Source organism: Lutjanus erythropterus, chromosome 11 (genome assembly GCF_056507025.1).
Source record: "Lutjanus erythropterus isolate fLutEry1 chromosome 11, fLutEry1.hap2, whole genome shotgun sequence".
NCBI classification, from domain to species: domain Eukaryota; kingdom Metazoa; phylum Chordata; class Actinopteri; order Lutjaniformes; family Lutjanidae; genus Lutjanus; species Lutjanus erythropterus.
Genome location: NC_139327.1, coordinates 18,563,956 through 18,583,936, shown reverse-complemented (window position 1 = coordinate 18,583,936; position 19,981 = coordinate 18,563,956). Strand labels below are relative to the sequence as shown.

At 38.3% G+C, this 19,981-nt stretch overlaps 1 protein-coding gene across 1 annotated transcript in view; it reads right to left on the bottom strand.

Annotated features, from left to right (window-relative positions):
• Positions 1–249: 249 nt before the first annotated feature.
• Positions 250–19,981, bottom strand: part of zbtb20 (zinc finger and BTB domain containing 20) — a 40,482-nt gene continuing 20,750 nt past the window's right edge. Inside the window, exons 2-4 of the mRNA XM_084731118.1 lie at positions 18,193–18,337; positions 13,616–15,151; positions 250–9,004 (exon numbers count right to left, since the gene is read on the bottom strand). Of these exons, the coding sequence (XP_084587244.1) occupies positions 8,469–9,004; positions 13,616–15,131 (2,052 nt within the window). The 5' untranslated portion in view covers positions 15,132–15,151; positions 18,193–18,337 and the 3' untranslated portion in view covers positions 250–8,468. The remainder of the gene's footprint in view (positions 9,005–13,615; positions 15,152–18,192; positions 18,338–19,981) is intronic.

The window sequence follows — 19,981 nt, the reverse complement described above, 5'->3', positions numbered from 1 at the left end:
AGGATGTCAGGAGAGTTTTAACTCCCAAACAAATGCATGCTGGGAAGTCTGCTGATCATGTTTCTCAGTAGAATGAGTTAAATGAAGTCTTTACAGTACGTTTATTCAACGCATTTCAAGTAAAAAAAAAATTAAAGTTTTGAAGTGTTCTGAAAATAAATACTAGAAATCAAGTTTAATTAACAAAACTTGTAAAATGACATTAAGTTAATGAGAAAGATTGGTTGATTCCACTGAAACCCACTATGTAGTGTAGTAAAACTTGAATCTTTGAGTTTTCAAATATATGATAATGTTGCAATTCAAAATTTGCGAGCAAACTTGGTAAAGTGTATTATGGTTAATAATTCAATATTTTAAATTGCAACCATTTAATTTTTTCAAGCACTCAAATAAAGACAAGTCAGGTTCAGAGCTCACTGTGATTTTTTTTTTTTAAATACATTTTTACATTATGATACATTTTTGGGTTTCTAAAACTCAAAGATTCAAGTTTATCCAATTAAGTAAAGTAAATTATCCCAACAAGAGATTATAGGTGAGCAAAACTTTTATGTTTTATTTTATTTTATGAGTTTAAGTTTGACTTAAAACTAAAAAAAATAGTAAGGACAGTTGCCTTGATATGGAGTTTTCTGAACTTTGTTTTTTACAGTGTAGAACCAGTCCACACAAGCATAAGCAGAGCTCAAAGCTTATGAGGCTTATGGCAAAAATTTGAATAAACAGCGAGATGAGATTTTTAATAACGGATCTATTTGAGGGAAATGTACATTTTAAATTAATCGTTGATATAATGGGCAAAGTTCACTACAACATAATCAAATATAACAGATCTATAAAGCGATTAAGCGCTGGAAATCCTCCTTAATGTTAGTTCATGATAGTTAAGTGTGGAAAACGAATGCCAGACTAGGAGTTGGAATGTTCTGGACTTGAAGAGGAATGCATGTTTTTTAGTTGCTGTACGCTGCTGCTGCTGCTGCTGCACACTTTTCAACTAATCAAGCTGGACAAAGCCAAAAAAGACTACAGCGAGTGAGAACACAAAGAGGCTCAGTGTTTAGTCTTCAGAGGCTAAATCACGCCCAAGTCTCCTCACCATCGCAATTAAAAAAAGAGATACAAAGGCTGTTATCGAGGGACACTCAAAATATAGTTGTGCTCCATCAAAAACAAGGACAAAGCTGTGTAGACAGGACTGCATGCTTCATTTGGACTGATCGATGGTAGTTCACCTGACGATTTATTAAAAAGCTCATCAGGGTGTTGTAATAACTGCATGTTCGGAGAGAGTAATAATATAATCTAGATGTTGTTATAGCTTAGTTGTGTTTAAAATCTGAACAGCTGCTTCACTGTGTGTGTGTAAAGCTCTAAACAAAATCTGAATGTCTGACTGAAACGTGAACAGATGCTGTCTGTATGTGTCATGGTGTGACAGTTGGATGACAGGGACTAGCTATATCACATTGCCTATATTATTATTAATGCTCCATTTTAACATTAAATGTATATGAAACTAAGCCTTCAAAATGTGCATTTGTTAATCATAGCTGTTTTCTCCTATTTATTTGAAAACTATGTATTATGGAGGATTTAAAGATTCAAAATGAAGGCAATCACTTTGCTGCTTTTGGTATGACGCATGTTTTGCTCTACTATATTGCATTTATGTTAGAAATGTATCATTTAAAAAGATTCTTTTATTTTCTGTTTTTTTTTCCTGCTCGGGTTCTCACATCTAATTTAACAATAGTGGCATAATTAAAAAAGTGTCTTTTTTTTCCTCCTAAATTTGGCACAGTAACTAGGCTGGAGAAGGTTAGAGAGAAAACTGTGGTAATTAGTCCACAGGGGACCGAATAATAAGCCATCCCAAAAACCTTTTATCTCGCAGCCACTCAGTCCTGAAACTTGATTTATGGGTTTTATTCTACTCTATTTTCATTTTAGTTTTGTTTTCATGTTGTTAAACCAGCCACTTAAACACTTTTGAATGCTGTGTGAGTGTGTGCGCGTTCTCCGTTGCCAAAACTTTCAATTTGTAATCTTGTTTTGCCTCCAAGTAGCGGTTATAAATATCCACTGTGTGAGTCTCACGTTTAATGACCAGTTTCTTTTTTCACGTTGCTCGTTTGCTTGCCCTTTTAAAATTTCAAGCTGTACGTAAGGAACAAGGCCGTCAGATAAGATAAAACTTTAATGATCGTTGTGGGGAAATTGGGCAGTGGCTCGCATGAGGAAAGGCCTGTCATCAAGGTCAAAGGACACATAGTGTAGAGGAGCTGCCAGTTTCTACAGCCTGTACACTGTTTGTTTATTCATTTACAGTAACTGCCATGCTTATAGGTGTTATTATAATCCAAAGAATGGCAATATTTACCCACAACAAGATTAAAAAAAAAAAAAATCCAAATATTTACTTGGATTTTCGTTCATTGTGTCAGGCAGCGTGTTAACTTCACCTCTTGCAGTTGATGTGTGGCTCCCTCTGCTGTTCACAAAGTGCCACTGCCCTTTACCCTCCACAAACTTACAGTACAGTATTATGGCTTGTTTGCAACTGGCAAAAACTGAAAATTAAAAATTGGCATGTGTGAAATGCCAAACAGCACTAAGAAAGAGAGCAACCTGAAAGAAAAAAAAGGTCAATTCAAAGATTTTATATTTATTTTTTACCATCCACTCGATGTATTTGTTCATTTAGACGCTGAAAATGTGATTGCATTTTATATCTTTGAATCCTCCAAAGCTGTATAAATGTAAGATAAAAAATAAAACTTGCAGATGTAGCTTTTACTGTATATGTATAGAACATTTCAGGTATTTTAAAGGGTTCTCTTAGGATGCACTCACAACCACCAGGTCTTAGCAGTAATAGTATAAATAGTATATTTTTTTTAATAGACCATTGTGTATATACTGTATCTGTGCAATGTAGGAGAGAAAAACTATGAATATACTGTATAGTTGCTGTATGTACTGATAGGCACTTGATAGGCATATTCCCTATATCCCACAAGGTACTGTATACTCTAGCTGCAATTATGTCTTTATCAAACTATCTGAAAATGTATTCATCTGTGTGGAGATGGTGATATTAAATATATATAGTATATTTGTAAGATCTATTTCACTCTTATGTATGTGTACTGTACTGTAGAAGGCCAAAAAGATGCAGTATTATCTGAACGGTTTCACATGTTTTCTGTACTCTACTTTTAACTTTTGTGACTTTAAATAAAAAAATCTGACTTAAAATGTGTGAAAGACAAACAGGAAGACAGACGACATGCTTATCAGAATAAAACGAACCTGTTCCTTACTCAACATGAGCCCTCATCATTACTATTTTCCATTAGTTCCTTGTTTTCATCTCAATGCAAAGCATATAAGCGTATACTGTATATTACACTGTGAAATATGACTCAATAACTGACTATCATTTTATCCAGTTGCGTGAAGCTATGTATGTATAAACAACACCACTATGATCACCATAATAACAAAAAAGAAGCAGGAGGAAGCCTGAAATAAAAGAAGTATAATGATGAATTAAACATACTGCAAGAAGGACAACAATGTACTGTAGACCCTGTGTCTCTACACTAAGATAAACAAAACATGAACAGTAATATATTTGAAACACAATACAAACAGCTGCAGGCTCAAGGCTATTATCTACGTCTCAATATGTTTTTGTTCTGGAAAATATGCGAACACTTTGCAAACATAAAGCCTAGACTTTTATTTTTTTATTTTTTCAAACTAACAACTAGAAGAAGCACGATTGAGAGAGAAGGACTTATTTTCTGGATAATGTTGCAACAATTTTCAACCAACTTTTTCTGCAACACGGAGAAAAGAGAATTAAGCACCACCACAAGTAGCTGAAGCAGTATAAGGAATATATAACTATGGACAGTGAAGAGCGTGTGATGCAAATGCAACAAGGAGAGGAGGAAGAGGAGTTGGATGAGGAGGAGGAGAAGGAAGAGGAGGAAGTAGAAGGGGAGGAGGGGGGTAAAAAGCCGCCTGGGGTTATGCTATAGCACATTATCATGACACACTGGAGAGAAGGTTCTTCCCCTTCCGAGCCTGGTCTGCTATCAAACACCTTATGATACAAGAACTGACAATGGGACGAGTTATTAGCCCTCATCCGGATAAAACGTTGAGATTGGCTACTTTTGTTATTCCAAAAAAGAAAAATAAAATAAAACAAAAAGATAGAGAAATGATTGATAGTGTAATTCTGAAATCAAATGTTTCAAAAAACCAACATCGAGCTACTTAACCTACTATTTAGACCAATGATACCACAAAGCTGGTTGTACTCTTCTAGCTACAGTCAATAGTGCATTTTGATATATGTGTTCACACAAAATATGTAAAATTTAGGTGCCATGAAGGAATGCTAGATTACTGAATACACACATTACACTGAAACGATTCAATTCATGTCTCTGCCTTTGCTTTTTGAAGAAGTGATGATGTTAGTTTGGCAGTGTTTAACTCTGAACAGACAACAAACACCAACATCATGAGCTGTGTGCCACACATGTACATGGCAGTACTTGTTGGAAAAGAGATCTCGGCAGTTGCTTACATATTCTATTTAGTGCATTGTCTGTTAAGGCATGAGATTACCCTCCACGTGCTGTGTAGAGACAAATATAGCACTAGCATGCAGCAATATTGCCATCCTGGCAACAACAGCTACAAACAGGAACCATACAATTTAGGCTTATAAGCACACCATATAGGAGACAGGCCCAATCAAATGTTAAATAATGTGCTACTTTTACTGCGGACTAGCCTCGCCATGCCTTTTTTTTTTTTTTCAGCATATTTCTCACGTGTGTGGGTCAATATTTTCTTTTTTTAGCTGCTGAAGCTGAGGAGAAACCAGGATATCTCTCTCACATGTTCGTCACTTGACTTCACTATCAACTGACTCCACAGGAAATCTAGTAGCAGTTCAAAAAGCATCAAAACGCTGGACGCAACTCCTCCAAAACAGGTACGACGAAGTCAACGAGCGCTTGACCTCCTCAGAACAAACGTTACAACAGGTGCCATATTATTAGCCCAAAAGGTTTGGAGAGCTGCTTCTCATAGTACCTGCGTTGCATATTGCTAAGGAAGCCCTACAGTTCAGATATTCCACTTATCAACAGTTTGATTAGGCTAATATACCACACACAGACACTCACAGACATACGAACACTAAGGAAGGGACACGACTGTGTACAACTGACAGACAGATATCAAAGAAGCTGCATTCCCATCACCTCCCAACACCTTTAAAACCCACAGAAAGTTGCTCTAGGACACACATATCATTTATGTTACACACACACACATTATAAATGTATTATTATTATTAATAATATAATAATAGTTATTATTATTAGCTCCGCCAACAGAGTTGGACGGGAGTTGTGTTTATTATTACTGTTGTTGTTTCACTGTTTCTGTTGTTTGGCTTGGATGTTTCTCGAAGGAAAATTCTGTCTGTTTATAAAGAAATGTAATTGAATAACTGTTATAGGGAGCTGACTCCATAAAAAGAATGAATTCAAAGGTTAAAAACATAGATGAGCACACGTAATGGTACATATTTAAATAAAAAATAAATGCTTGCATGAACACGGCACGAGTATATACTGTAGGTAACTGCAAGCAATAACAAAAGCCAAGAACCGCTGAATTACTTAATGAATAAATTGAAACAAAGCTATTCTATTACATGTGAAGTCTACAACCAAATGTTAGATTTAAAAAAAAAAAAATCCTCTTTTCTAAAACTATAATATCTCTGTTAACAGTAGTGCACTTATTGGTTTAAGCAGTGCAACATATATGCAAGAAAATAATGCAGTCCACTTATCAAGATTTAAAAAAATGTTTTTTTTCCTTTGAAATTGAATAAAAGAAAATCATAGAAGTTCATTTAAGGAAAATGATTAAATATTAAGCACAGGCATTTTTAAGAAAATGTGCAAAGTAGCACTTTGTTTTTTTGAATCTGTACAGCGGGTCTCTCTAAAGACCCGCCGTACGCAGTTATTCTTTTTAAAACAATACAACTACGAAAGTGTTTGCTCACACAAATGAGCAAATCCTTCAGATTGCAGTTGCAGGCAGTTGCATGTGTGTGTGTGTGTGTCCTATTTTTCGAGTAGAAAGCAATTACAAAACAAGTCAAATATCAGAAATGAGCCTTTAAGTGATGTGATGCATGGATGACAACTTGCGCACACTAGCTTCCAAATCTATTCTGTACATGCTGTGTCTAGGTGTTTTTTTTTTTTTTTTTAGAAAAATCAGGAATGTATTCTACTGCCTAGAAAGTCTGTCCGCAACTTGTGGTACATCACAAAAAAGTGTGAGTTCAATGGAGCTACTTGTTTTGCTTTGAAGCTGTATTTCCTTTCAAAAAGTTGCGTGCCATTTGAGCCTTCAAGGGACAGTTCCCCCTAAAATCAAAAATACTCTTTTTTTCCCCCAGTTTGTAGAGCTGTTTATCCATCTAGATTTTTTGGTATGTTTTCATCCATAAAGATGCCTTCTCTCCAATATAATGGGACTAAATGACATAAAATACAATTGAAAAACTCAATAGTAGCGACTCTTTCCAAAAATCACAACCCAGTTACTCAAGATAATCCACAGACCTCGTTGTGAGCAGTTTCATGTAGGAACTACTTTCTTTCTAGTAGAAATGAAAGTAGTTCTGGTAGTTTCTAAAGTAGTTCCAGCAGATTCTACTACAGAAAGGAAGAGGAAAGACACTGTTCACAAGTTCTGTGGATTATCTTGAGTCCGGGTCAAGTTTTTTTGGAAGAAACACTGGTGTTAAATTTTTCAAATGATTTTTTTTTGTGCTTTGAGCACCAAAAGCTGAGTGCCATTTAGTTCCATTATACTGGAGAGAGAGCAGACAACTCTACGGCCAGTATCTTGAAAACTCTGCAACTCACAACAAAACAGTCTAGATGGATAAATAGCACTTCAGGCCAGGGGGAAAATGTGTATTTTTATTTTGGGGTGAACTGTGCCTTTCAAGGAGAGCCAATGTACGTAAAGTGTGATGCATTTAGCTCCCATACGCTCAAATAGCTTTGCAATAGCATTGAAGTGGTTATACAGGGGTTCTAGGATGAGGATGGCGTTTACTTCCAATTCAGATTTGATTCAAATTAAATCCCTTCCTCTTCAACACTTTTCCAATCAACAATTCGATCGTCAATTAAAACCTCAATAACAACAATAGTTAAAGTGACAAATCTTCAGTTTTTTTTTTTTTTTAAATCTACATCCCATAACAGTCAGGTGCAAGTTGAGGAGCAGCAATTATGAAGGAGAGAGTTTAGTCGCATATGCCAGCCTGCCATAACTGTGAGTGTGAAAGGCTAAAAAAAACATCAGCAAAAGAATCTTTCTTTTTTTCTTGTGTTTTGAAATGGAAGAGGTCTACTAGCCTTAACAGTCTTTTCAAGATATTAGTAGTGGCAGTGTATGCAAATGAGTTAAACTCCAAACTTCAGAAAAAAAGAAACATATTTTTGCTCAAATACTGTCTCATCAACAAACCCTAATTTAGTAAACTCAACCATCAAAATGCATGGACAACAGTTACAAAACATAATGAGAAGTATTTGTCCCTGTCGCCAACGACAACAGGGAGTTACATTTCAGTAAAATGGTTAAAATTGGTACCTTGACAACAGCTGCATTATAATCCCTTAATACCATAGGAATAAATAAAACCCAAATTAACTACTCTCCTTTTTTATTTTACAGAAGAAGGCAATCTTGTGACCATCAGTATTTTTTTAGAGGGAATATGTAGCCCGACCCCAGATGATTTTTTTCTTATTGTTGTTGTAAATTATACCACAGTAAGCTTGGACATCTATAGTTTCCAAACTGGTCAGTATGGGTTCACAACTGCCATGATTTATGTCTCATGGCAATGTACACACACACACACACACACACACACACACACACACACACACACACACACACACACACACACACACACACACACACACACGGACTAACAGACGGACACATGCAAATACACAAACGCCCAGACATATATGCACATGTATATTCATCCAGACGTATCTACACTAAAGGTGTGTCTGTGTGTATGTGTTTCTTTCGTAGGCCTTTCGGTAGTGTTCAACACATAAATCAGTATTTTAGGAAAGCATACATTTAGAGGCCTGTAGTTAGGATCCATCCAGTAGATCAATATCAAACTACTAAGCCTTAAGGCCACCATCTTTTTTTTCTTTTAGAATAACAGAAAAAAAAAAATCTTTTTTTTTTTGGGAAACTTAATGTGCCAGTGTCTATACTCATTACTCTTCATACCTCAAAACAAGAAAAGGAAAATCTAGTGCCATTTTATTTGTCATTCTTTTTGAAAGAAGTTTATCTATTAGTACTTATCCATCGGAGACATGCATTCGCATGTGGTCATTGAAGTGCTCCATTTGGTCGAACTTGGCAGGGCAGACGGAGCACACGTAGGTGGTCCCTTCTTGGCAGCTCGCTTCCGCGGCTACACCCACTCCTGTTCCAACCCCAGCCCCTACTCCAGCACCTCCGCTCACCGGCATGGCGAGGGCCACCACTCCGGCTCCGGGCTCGGGGACAGCCATGGGGATGGGGATGGAGACGGGGCCAGGGGTGCCGGCGCTCCCCGACAGGCCCATGACGGCACTGCCGGTGCTGTGCAGCGCCATGTGCCTCTCCAGCAGGGTCTTGTGTGAGAACTTCTTCTTGCAGATGTAGCACTCATAGGACTTCTCGCCACGGTGCAGCCGCATGTGGACATTGAGGGAGCTCTTCTGGGTGAAGCGCTTGTTGCAGATGCTGCACTGGTAGGCCCGCACCCCTGTGTGTGTCACCATGTGTTTGATTAAGTAATCCTTCAGGGAGAACGAGCGCCAGCAGATGCTGCACTGATGAGGCTTCTCACCTGGACGTACATGCAAGACAAAAGCATTAAGGGGACAAAAAGAAGAAGAGACACATTTTGAGAATTAGGTTCACAAAAATATGGAAGAACTCATGCAGCAACATCAGATGCCTGAAGCCAGGAGTGTTACTGTTCCAGTACAGGAACACACCTCAGGCTAGAATTATTCAAACCTGTATTTGCTTTGTTATGATGCTGATTTCACTAGCTGCTGTATGCTACAGCTCTGTGAGAACAGGATCCCTATAATGCAGCTGTTATTAAAAAAAAACTGTACAATGGATATTTTATGAAAATTCAAAAATGCTGTAATGACTTTACTGACACAGAGAGGTGGAGCTACACAAAAAAAGGGGAAAAACACACACGAATGCTATGCACTGAACCAAACAATTTATAAATCTATTTGTTTGTTTGTTTTTCAGTTTGAGATATAAGCTTATTTTACATAATTGTCTCTGCTGACATTAAAATATTAACATATTAATAATTAGGTAAAACTAACAGGTAGAGGGAGAGACTGACAACGCTGCGAACGGGCAAGTTGTATCATACAAATTAATGAAGTCCTGTGTATCTGCTGTTTGCTGCTGCAGAGCAGAGTGAATTAATGTGCAGCTACCTGCTTTGATTTAATGAAGCCAATAATTTCCACTTTTATCATATCACCTTTGTTTGTTTGTTTTTTTTTTGTTTTTTGTTTTACCTGCTCCCTGGCAAGGTCAGAAGTCAGAGTCAGTTACAGATCAGCAGCATGGAGCTCGCACATATATAAAAGGTCAATTTAATGTTCTTCAGGGCAGCACATTCGCAATATAACGACACATACAATTGCAGTCGATGACACATTACCTCTGCTGCACATGTGCATAGAATTACTACTGGTGTGTCCACCATCTTTTAGCTATTTTGGGTGTGTATGAGGGCTGCAACGGACAATTATTTAGATTATCCATAACTCAGTCAATTACTTTCCTGATCAATTAAATAATTGTTTTGTCTATAAAATGTCAACAGATTGTGAAAAATGCTCATCACAATTTCTCAGAGCCCAAAGTGATGTCTTTAAATTGCTTCTTTTGTCCAACTAACAGTCCAAAAACCCAAACACAAAGAAAATCAGCCAATCCTCACATTTATGAAGAAGCTGGGGATGCTCCCATAGCTCAGTTGGTAGAGCGTTCGCCCCGTTTACTGAGGCTACTGGTCCTCTGCAGCGGTCGCTGGTTCGATTTCTGCCTGTGACCCATTTACTGCATGTCATTCCCCCTCTCTTTACCCCCTTTTCTTCAGCTGTCTATCCAAATAAAGGCAAAAAGCCAAAAAATAATCTAAAAAAAACTGGAACCAGCAATGTTTTTTGAAACGATTACTGGATTATCAATTAATTGGCAATTAATTTTCTTTCAATTGACAGATTGACTACACGTTGCAGCGCTAATATATATTGTACAAATACATATTTTTTAGGAGTTTTCCTTCTTTTTTAATGACTGTTGATACTGGAGGTTTTTCTCACCCTCATCCTTTTTTACATTTTCCAAAGTACTTATTTATTTATTATCTTTCTTTACAATTTATGTTATGTTTATATATATGTTCATATATATTAGATGTGTGTTAATCTCACAGGGGCAGCAACACAATATTATGCTAAATCATACTGACACCCTGTTAGTTTTTGAATAATATTTTTAAGAATCCATCATTAGCTGCCATGGGATGTTCACATCTCGTCCACTGGACTGACTGATCAGTGACTTTCCCTATCAATATGTCATCACTCTGCTGCGCACATTTATGAGAGTAAAATTTGGTTTTAAATAGCATTTTCACAGGTGGTTCTGGCCGAGCAATGGATTCTAATGAATAATAATAATGGCAATATGAGTGGGCAGTTTTTATGAGATCATCTAATTATAAGATATCTAATTCTTTCTTTCTGTGATGATGATTTCTATAGTTTATGACTGATAAGGCTGTCGGTGCTGGAAAAAGTGATGCACAGTGTGATGAAGTGCTGCATGAACAATCTCTGTACTCTTCATAGTGCCCTGTTTTACAGTCAGTATTTGTTAATTAATATACTAATTTGGACTGAAAGGAAAAGATAAAGATGGACACTGATCTAAACTACTGTCAGTTCAATTTTACAAAGAAAAAGCTGAATTAGGGCAGAGCGATGGAACACACTGTTCAAAGGGGAAAGAGACTTTGACATCAGTGTGTATATATCATTTTTTAACTTTCTCAGTGTCAACAAACTACAACCTCAAACCCTGGATTACACATACACAATATGTAGATGTTAAAGGGACGACGATGGCAATGATTGGTCAATTAACTGATTAGTTGTCAACCACTGAATGAATCGCAGCTCTTCTGATAGTCGATTAATCATTTAGAATCATTTTCAAGAAAAAAATATCCTCTAAAATATTTTCCACTACGACAGTTAATGGAATATTATTGGCAAAACAAGAAATTTTAGGTGATTTTTGGCTTTGGCAAACTCCAATCAACATTTTTCACCATTTTCTGACATTTCATTGACCAAACAACGAATCGATTAATTAAAAATAAGATCATCAGATTAATTGATTGGTTGCAGCACTCAAAGGCACCAAGCTCTATATTGCTATGCTGTTGGTTTTTGTTTGCTGACCTGAGATTATTATATTTATTGTGCTCTTTTGTGTGTATTCTCACAATCACTGTATTAAGAATGTGTAATCAATGTATCTCCTTATGGGGAGGACGGGAAGGTTTGGGGTTAGGGTTGGGACAGATTATGTGTAATGGATTTACTACCTTAGCACAGGACACATCTGGACTGGCACCATCCTTGTTATTTGCGTCTAATAGCTTGTAATGGCCCAGATAATATGATTTAGATATGGTAATGAGTATGCCTGTATAATATGGAAACACACACCAACATCCACAGTGGTTACACACACACACACCCGGCCATACACACCTCGGCATCAAGATTTATGAAGGTGACAAGGGTTTGTGGGGAATAATCCACTTAGTGAAAAACAGAGCCATCCTGTCCAGCTCCACACACACATGAACACACTTCTGTGCCATAAAAGAAGTTTGGCTGTCTTTGTTCTCAGCAGAACCAGGGTTATCTTTGTGTTCTCTGTTCTGACCACACTGCATGAATAAACCAGCCTCAGTTAAGAATCAACTTGTGGCCATCCTCGGACAGCTTTAAGAAATACTCCTTTCTGTTGTCATAGCCATAAGATCCTTAATGAAAATGAAAACCCTTTTGTCTAATAGACAAGTTTTTCTATTATGATGAAGGAACATTTTTAAATTTGTGTGTGTTGCACATAAATACTTAATACTAATAATTAATACTGAGAGATTCTTACATTCCCTGACCCATATTTTGCACTTTCCTGCATAAACCTGTACAACACCTTCATTCATATAAATCGCAGCTATACTGTGCATATTATTTCTGCTGTTTTTGTAATATATATTTTTTGTTTTTCATATGTTATTGTCAGTTTTCCATTTTCAATTTAGACCTTTTCTGGACTTGCAGTATTTGCTTTCATCTTTGATTATATTTTCTCTTTCTATGTTTTTTATACACCAATATACCACAGCAAATTCCTTGCATGTGAAAACCAACATGGCAATAAATCACATCACACTTTATTAAGCGTTCTTATCATAATTTCAATAAGATCTTTGATGTTACAAGGCCAATCGGCACACCCCAGTTTTGAGAAGTAGAGAGGGGTACTAGGGCAGAAGCTAAACAATGTACTGCTACTGGCAGGGTCAGCAACAAGGTTTTTTAGCCACTTGAAAAAAAGGTCCACCTAAAAAAAAAAATCATTACTAGTTTAAGGGTACACTATATTAAGAATATTTTCACCACTTTACCTTGCCATCAGGGAGCCCTTTCTGATGGGAAACAGTTGTTATATAAACCAAATATTACTCTCTCCAAAACAACCAAACTCCATAGACAGAAACAGTAATTTTATCTCCCAGAATATGAGAGGTGCTGGTCTACCACTATCTCGATTGGTTAGTTAGGTAGTTAGTTTGTTTTTATTGTGTGACTTCAGAGACTTAAAAGGTTAGTTCAGATTCACCAAACTCACACAACAACACAAACAAACTAACTAATCGAGGTGGTGGTAGACCTGCAGCTCCTGAGTTCTGCGAGGTAGAATTACTGATTTTGTCTATGGAGGTTGGTTGCTTTGGAGAGTCCGATATTTGGCTTTGTGATTTCTTGCTGGAAAAGGCTGTCTGACAGAAAAGTGATTAAAATATAAAAAATATAGTGGCTACACTTTGTTGCAGACTCTGTCCATGTTGCCTAGCATATGTGCTGTAACTCCTCTCTGCTTCTCCATCTCGGTGGTGTGCTGACTGACACATACTGTAGCTGATACACTGACTATCAATAAGTACTTCATACAACACCACTCTAAATAATAAACTATCCCTTTTAACCAAAAACATTTCTATAGTATTTCTGCAAATACAATGACCTAGATTACCTATGGAAAATAAAATCTTTTAACTTAGCTAACAAACTTTAATCTTTACTACAATTAAGACATTGGGACTTACCAGTATGGACAAACATGTGTTTGACGTAGTTCTGTTTCGCAGTAAAGGTTTTACTGCAGAGAGTGCATTCATAGGGCTTCTTTTCCCCCGGACCGAGAGTTCCTGGAGCCTGTTGCTGCTGAGCTGGCGCTTGCTGTACCGACATGGGGTTCGGGAATGATGGCATTGCGGGGGGCGGCACTGCCACAAACTGGGGCTGCTGCTGGCCAGGAAGGTAAAGGAAAGGCTTGGTGTCTCTAGTCGGTTGTGTGGGAAAGAGTGTGGGCAGGAAGGTGCTTCCACCACCGCCCATCACCTGGGGGCTGCTGGTCACGGTGAGCGGCATCCTCAGATTGCTGGTGTGTGATTCTGCCGGGCGCATGTAGTGCGGGGCACTTGGCAGGGACTGGGACATGACTGAGTTTGGCAGGGGCTGCATCATGCTACTGTCACTAGTGCTGTGGGATGTGTCCCCATCCTCTGTCTCTTGCACTTGCTCCGGGGACGAGTCATTGACCTCTATTTGCACCGGACCTCCTTCACCTTGCTGTGCATCCCCGCCCCCGCCCTCTCGCCCGTAGCCCAGGTACGGCTGCTGCTCCATCGCATCTGGCTCGGTGCTGATGGAGGAGCTCACCCCTGAGTCAAAGCTTTCAACCTTGGATTCACTCTCGACGCCCTCAGTGTGGTCAGTGTCGTCTTGGCAGTCCCCCAAGTTATCATAGCAGCTGAACTCATCTTCGGCCTCCTGCTTTATGTGCATCCCTCCTGTTTGTATGCGTACCGGTCGGGGCTGCTTGCGGCAGTGGGTGGACTCCGCTGTGGTGATGAAGCGGTCGACCTGCTGCGATCTTTCCTGGATGCGGTTCATCCAGGGCGGATCTTGAGACTGGTGGTCCTTCTGAGTGCTGAGAGCTGGATCATAATTAGACGTCAGAGGGTTGATGTACAGGGGGCGCTCGCGGGTGCCATTCTGCAGAGAGAGGCCAGGGTAGGAGTACAGCGATGTGTATGTACGATCCATGCTTTGCTGTGATGTTGCTTGCATATAACCTGACTCTGCATCACTGCTGGGCCCAGAAGTGCCAGACTCCGGCGTGCCACGGGGTGTATCCTGACCAGAGTCTCCTGGTATGACAGGGAACCCCCCCGGCCCCGCCAGACCCACATTCTGGGATACGATGCGCGTGCACTCATCAATGACGGTCTTGATCTGCAGGATGCTGGCGGCAGTGAGGATCTGCAGGGCCTCGGACTGAGATACCCGCAGGATCCCACTGTACATAAAGTCAATCAGCTTTTGGATGGACTGCACCGAGACCACAGAAGGGATCTCAATGTCGCTGTAGCCCAAGAGCAGCTTGTCCTGAAAGAAGGGGCTTCCAGCAGCCAGCACACACCGGTGAGCTCGCAGCATACTTCCATGGATCCGAACAGTCACGTCACAGAAGTGCCCACGGTTGCGCTGCTCATTGAGGGTCTCAAGTACAGAATTGCTGAAGTTGTGGAGATTGATGTTATGAATGCGCTCGGTCATCCCCTTGCAACTGATGTCACCTGCAGGCAGGAAGCAATACACCTGATTTAAAAACGTACACTGTCACTACATTATTGAACTGGATTAAAAACATAGTATGCCCACAATGAAGAATTTAAAGAAAACTACGGTCAACAAAAATATAAACACAACACTTTTATTTTCGCCCCCATTTTTTAATGAGTTGAAGTAAAAGATTGTTCTGTGCACACAAAAGGTTTTTGTCACAGGAAAAAATTGGAAGACTGATTCAAAAACACTGGAGCACACAGACCCAGGTGATAATTTTTTATTATTAGACACTAACGTTGTGACACACACTGCGTCTTCATCAGAGTCCTGTATTAGACTCTGAGTGGACTCTGATAAAGACGCAGTGTATCAAAACATTAGTCTCATATTAATTATTTTTTTGTCGCCTCAGTCCGTGTGCTGTGTTTTTGGATCAATTAGTTATTGAGCACTTCTCTTTTGCCAAGATAATCCATCCACCTGACAGGTGTGGCATATAGAGATGCTGATTAAACAGCATGATTATTGCACAGGTGTGTCTTAGACTGGTTGCAACAAAAGCCCACTCTAAAAGTGCAGCTTGATCTAAAAAAAAAAGAAAAAAAAAGAAAAGACATTTATTTAGGCACTGAACTATGACTATTTCATATAAGACTACAGATACTAATTTTTCTCATCCCAGTAGGGCCAAGTCATGACCTGCCCTACTCTGCCTCTGTTAGGTTAGTACTCGCTGCCTTTGTTGGAATATCAGGGTAACAAATTTTATTAAATTGTGAACAAAATTTGAGAGAAACAAACCTTTTCTATGCACAGAAGAAGTCCTTGATTTTTTACTTCAGTGCATGAAAAATGGGAACAGAAACAAAAGTGTTGCACTTGTATTTTTGTTTATACATTTTTGATTATTTCTTTTCACATATAACAACAATATATTTCTATTAAAATCACAAAAAAAAAAAAACTCCAAGGCACTCTCTTAAAACAATTAAAATACCTTTATAGACACAACATTGTCATGTTACACCTTAAAGGCATAATATGCCACATTTTCCTGAAAAATGTATAGATTCATTAACATAAACCTTTTCAATCACCACTTATGTCCCACTAGATGTGTGTGGTGGTGTGTGTATCTGCAGAGACCCTGTTCTCTGCCTGTATTTCCCATTATTTTACTGTGCTCAGGACATTTTACTGACCCAAAACATCAATATTTGACGTCCTGGGAATGAGATTCAACAATCAGACATATTTCTGGTCAAATTCTACTGATTCTACCTTTAAACAAACAGACTCTGACATGTTTCGGCATCAAGAATTCATCAAGCACTTTAACTGCCCTGGATTTTTTTTTTTTTTTTTGTGATTTCTGTGTACACGTGTCCAAAGAACACCTCAAACAAACACATTGTGAGTCCAGGAATTGCTCCTACCCAAACATTTTACATCTTTTAATATATTTCTGATATTGGCTTAAAATTTTACTGATATATTGGTAGTAATAAAAGTGTAACTGAATAATTCAATTTACACTATGTAATAGAATAGTCATGAGCCAATGCATCATAAGAATAAGCTATCTTGCATGCAAGGAAATTACCTTTTCCATGTCACAGTACTTGAATCAGTTTAAATATATGATAAGTTTTGGGCTGCATGATATGGTAAAAACATAATCTTGAAATTCTTACAGACACTGTGAATGTGATATGATTCATGATTAGTGGGAATGATCATTTTTGCATCACAATTTTATGTTTTTACTGAAAAAAAAAATCATGATGATGTGACGTTAGTTAGTGTCTGTACCGAAGTTGTTTTCTTACATCAAGACAACATGATTTGTAGGCCAAGGCCTCCTTGCAGCTCTGCATTATTCTGATTTGGATATGTACTTATTGTTCTTGTGCATATTTTTTGATTTTGATAATATTTTGATTAACTAAATAAATATATAATATAATATAAAATATCACGGCAAAATGTACCACAAAAATAAGCTCTCTTGTGTGCAAGGAAATAGCCTTGACAACATCATGACACAGCACTTCAATTATTTTAAATATATGATAAGTTATATTGATGCTTATTACAAACAGACATAACAGTGACAACTGGAGAATTACTAAAGAAATAATACAGATTTGGTAATTCTAACATTTTTTTTTTACCCCAAGTCCAGTCTCACCATACTTGTATGAGAATCAAATAATTTCAAGAGCTGAGCTAAATTTGTCTCTTGGATCGGGGGTGTAAAAACTCCACATTGCCATGGCGAAAGACAATTAAGATGGTTCCCATCAAATTATCTCAAGTTGCCCTCTTACAGTACAGTACTTCTGCAATACCTCCAAACACCAGTAGGTGGTGCACTGGGCTTAGAGGACAACAGGCCTCTTTTGTTAGCCATGTGTTCACTTTGATGGAGCTTCCTAACTATCCTTGGAATACACTAGATGTGACCCGGCTGATCAGTGTGAAAAGATAACTTGAGATGCTTTTCTTACGCAGTTAGCTGTTAAAAGACATGAAAATATACAATTAATTAGACGAGTAGCAAGTGTAAGAATTATGCAAATTGTGGGTTTTGATTAATTCCGTAAAATTAATTTCTTTTGCATATAACATGCTTGAGTGTATTGTTTTTAAGTAAAAGACTCAACCTTCTTTGAATGGTTATTAGACACAGGACTTCCCAGTAGAACGGCACATTTTAAACTTGGAAACTGGACAAATTCTTGTCAAAAAATTGATAATTGGTTTACAACACGTCTGACAATGTTATATTTATGAAAACACATTGTTAACTAAACTACTATACATGTGGAGAAATGCTTTATAATGGAAGAAGAAATAGAAATTAATAGAAACATACTGAACAGTGATCACTAACAATAAAATCATATTATACATCACATTAACATTTGTTTATTCACATAAGAGGGAGAAGCAGCAGCAGCCAAACAGAGTTAGCAGAAACTATTTCCAGCTAAGTTATTTCTAACTTCAACATAGAGGAAAAAAAAAAAAATATTGAAGTACTCACAGTTAGATGACGTTTTGTTCCGAAGATGCTTGTGAGGCTGGTGATGGAGTGCGGGTCAAGCTTCAGTTTGCTGGTGGAGATGGCTGATCAGAGGCCGGGTGCTAGGCAAGGCTGTCAGTCCTCTCTGTCCAAATCATGTGTTGCTCTGCCACAGAGTGTTTGGAAGGGGGGGGGAGAGAGGAGAAAAGACAAAGACAAATCTTAATGCCACATACTCGCCTCGTCGATATTGCCACTCCCTTAATGAACCCGGAGCCACAGGGACACAAGTATCTACAGACACCGACACACTGCAACAGATGTGTGAAGAGTTCTCAAAGCAAGATGAGAAAGGACGTTCCTGTGCGCACATGACCGCCAATTACAAATCAAGGTTGGAAATACTATTGGTGTTCCTCTCTCGGCGGTTATCTGAGCTGATGGGCAACAAAACCACACCCTTCTAAAGAAAAACGATCTGAATTCCTCATAAATTTACACAGATGAAATATTTTAGAAAAGCTCTCAGTCACCACAACGTGTGTGTGTGTGTGAGCGAGAGAGAGAGAGAGAGAGAGAGAGAGAGGGAGAGAGAGAGAGAGAGAGAGTGTGGACGTGTGTATCTTCTTTTTCATTTTTCAGAATCCACAAATTAAACAAGACAATATTCAACACAGACGTGGACATTAGATGTTGTAATAATAATAGAAATGAGTCAAATATTAAACACACAAGGCCTTCATTGAAAAACACAAGAAAGGCATTCAACCACATTAAGCATGTGATGAGCTGCTTGTTGACGCTAAGAAAGCCTCACACAATTGCTTTTATACTGTCCACACACACATTTTGGTATAAACAAGTTTTACCTCCAAACTGGAAAGAAAATGATGTAAAAGTCACATACTCGCTGTATCATTTAAGGTCAAGCAGCCTTGAAAGAATTTACAATTTCTCCCAGTCACTAGTCCCACACCGGTCAAAGTGCCTTCACACATTTCAACCAATGAAGCTTTAAAAGTAGCCTGAAATGACTCTGTGTGTTGAGACGTGGATATTTATCATTAATTGGAGTTTGGATCATAATTACAAGTGTGATCTGGCACTTATTTTTTGGAAAGAGGATAAAAACGTTCAGTGGCTGTCACACTGGCTACAACACGAACATCAAGTGCTCTCTGTAAAATGCCAGTAAGTGTGTTGCTGAATGAACAGAGCGGTGCGAGGATCTGACCAGACCTGCACGTTAGTGTTGACACATATTGTTCTCATACAAATCTCAAGCACTTCCACAGAACAGGCCTTCCCCTTTGAGACACTGAGGCAAAATCTACATGTGACCTCTGTATTTTTTCCACGGACTCCGGTGAAAGAAGGATCCTCTGCTGTGCCAAGGCAACAGATAGATATTAGACCGTAAATATGCCTCCAGAAGGGTCAAGAAGGATTTTTATTTCTAGTTTAGTGCGGAGAAGCAGAATATCTACGAGAAAACCAGAGTTGAGGTTTAAGAATTTGTGTTCACAGGCTTCACTTCAAGAGATACTGTGGGCAGCGAGAGACGTCTGCTCTTGTTTTCTTGAAATGTCCTTGTCAGCTAACTAATTTGATGATTAGATATAAACAAGTAATAGCGCTTTAAGCAGCAGTGGGTGATCACTTGATACCGAGACGGATCATTCTTTGGCATGAAGACAGCACAGTTTTTTTTCTTCCGTATTGGCAGGACAGAAAATACATTTTACAGTGAAATAATTAACCCCTAAATCTAAAATTTAACTTTCCTCCTTTTCTCAAACCTTAGCTGTAA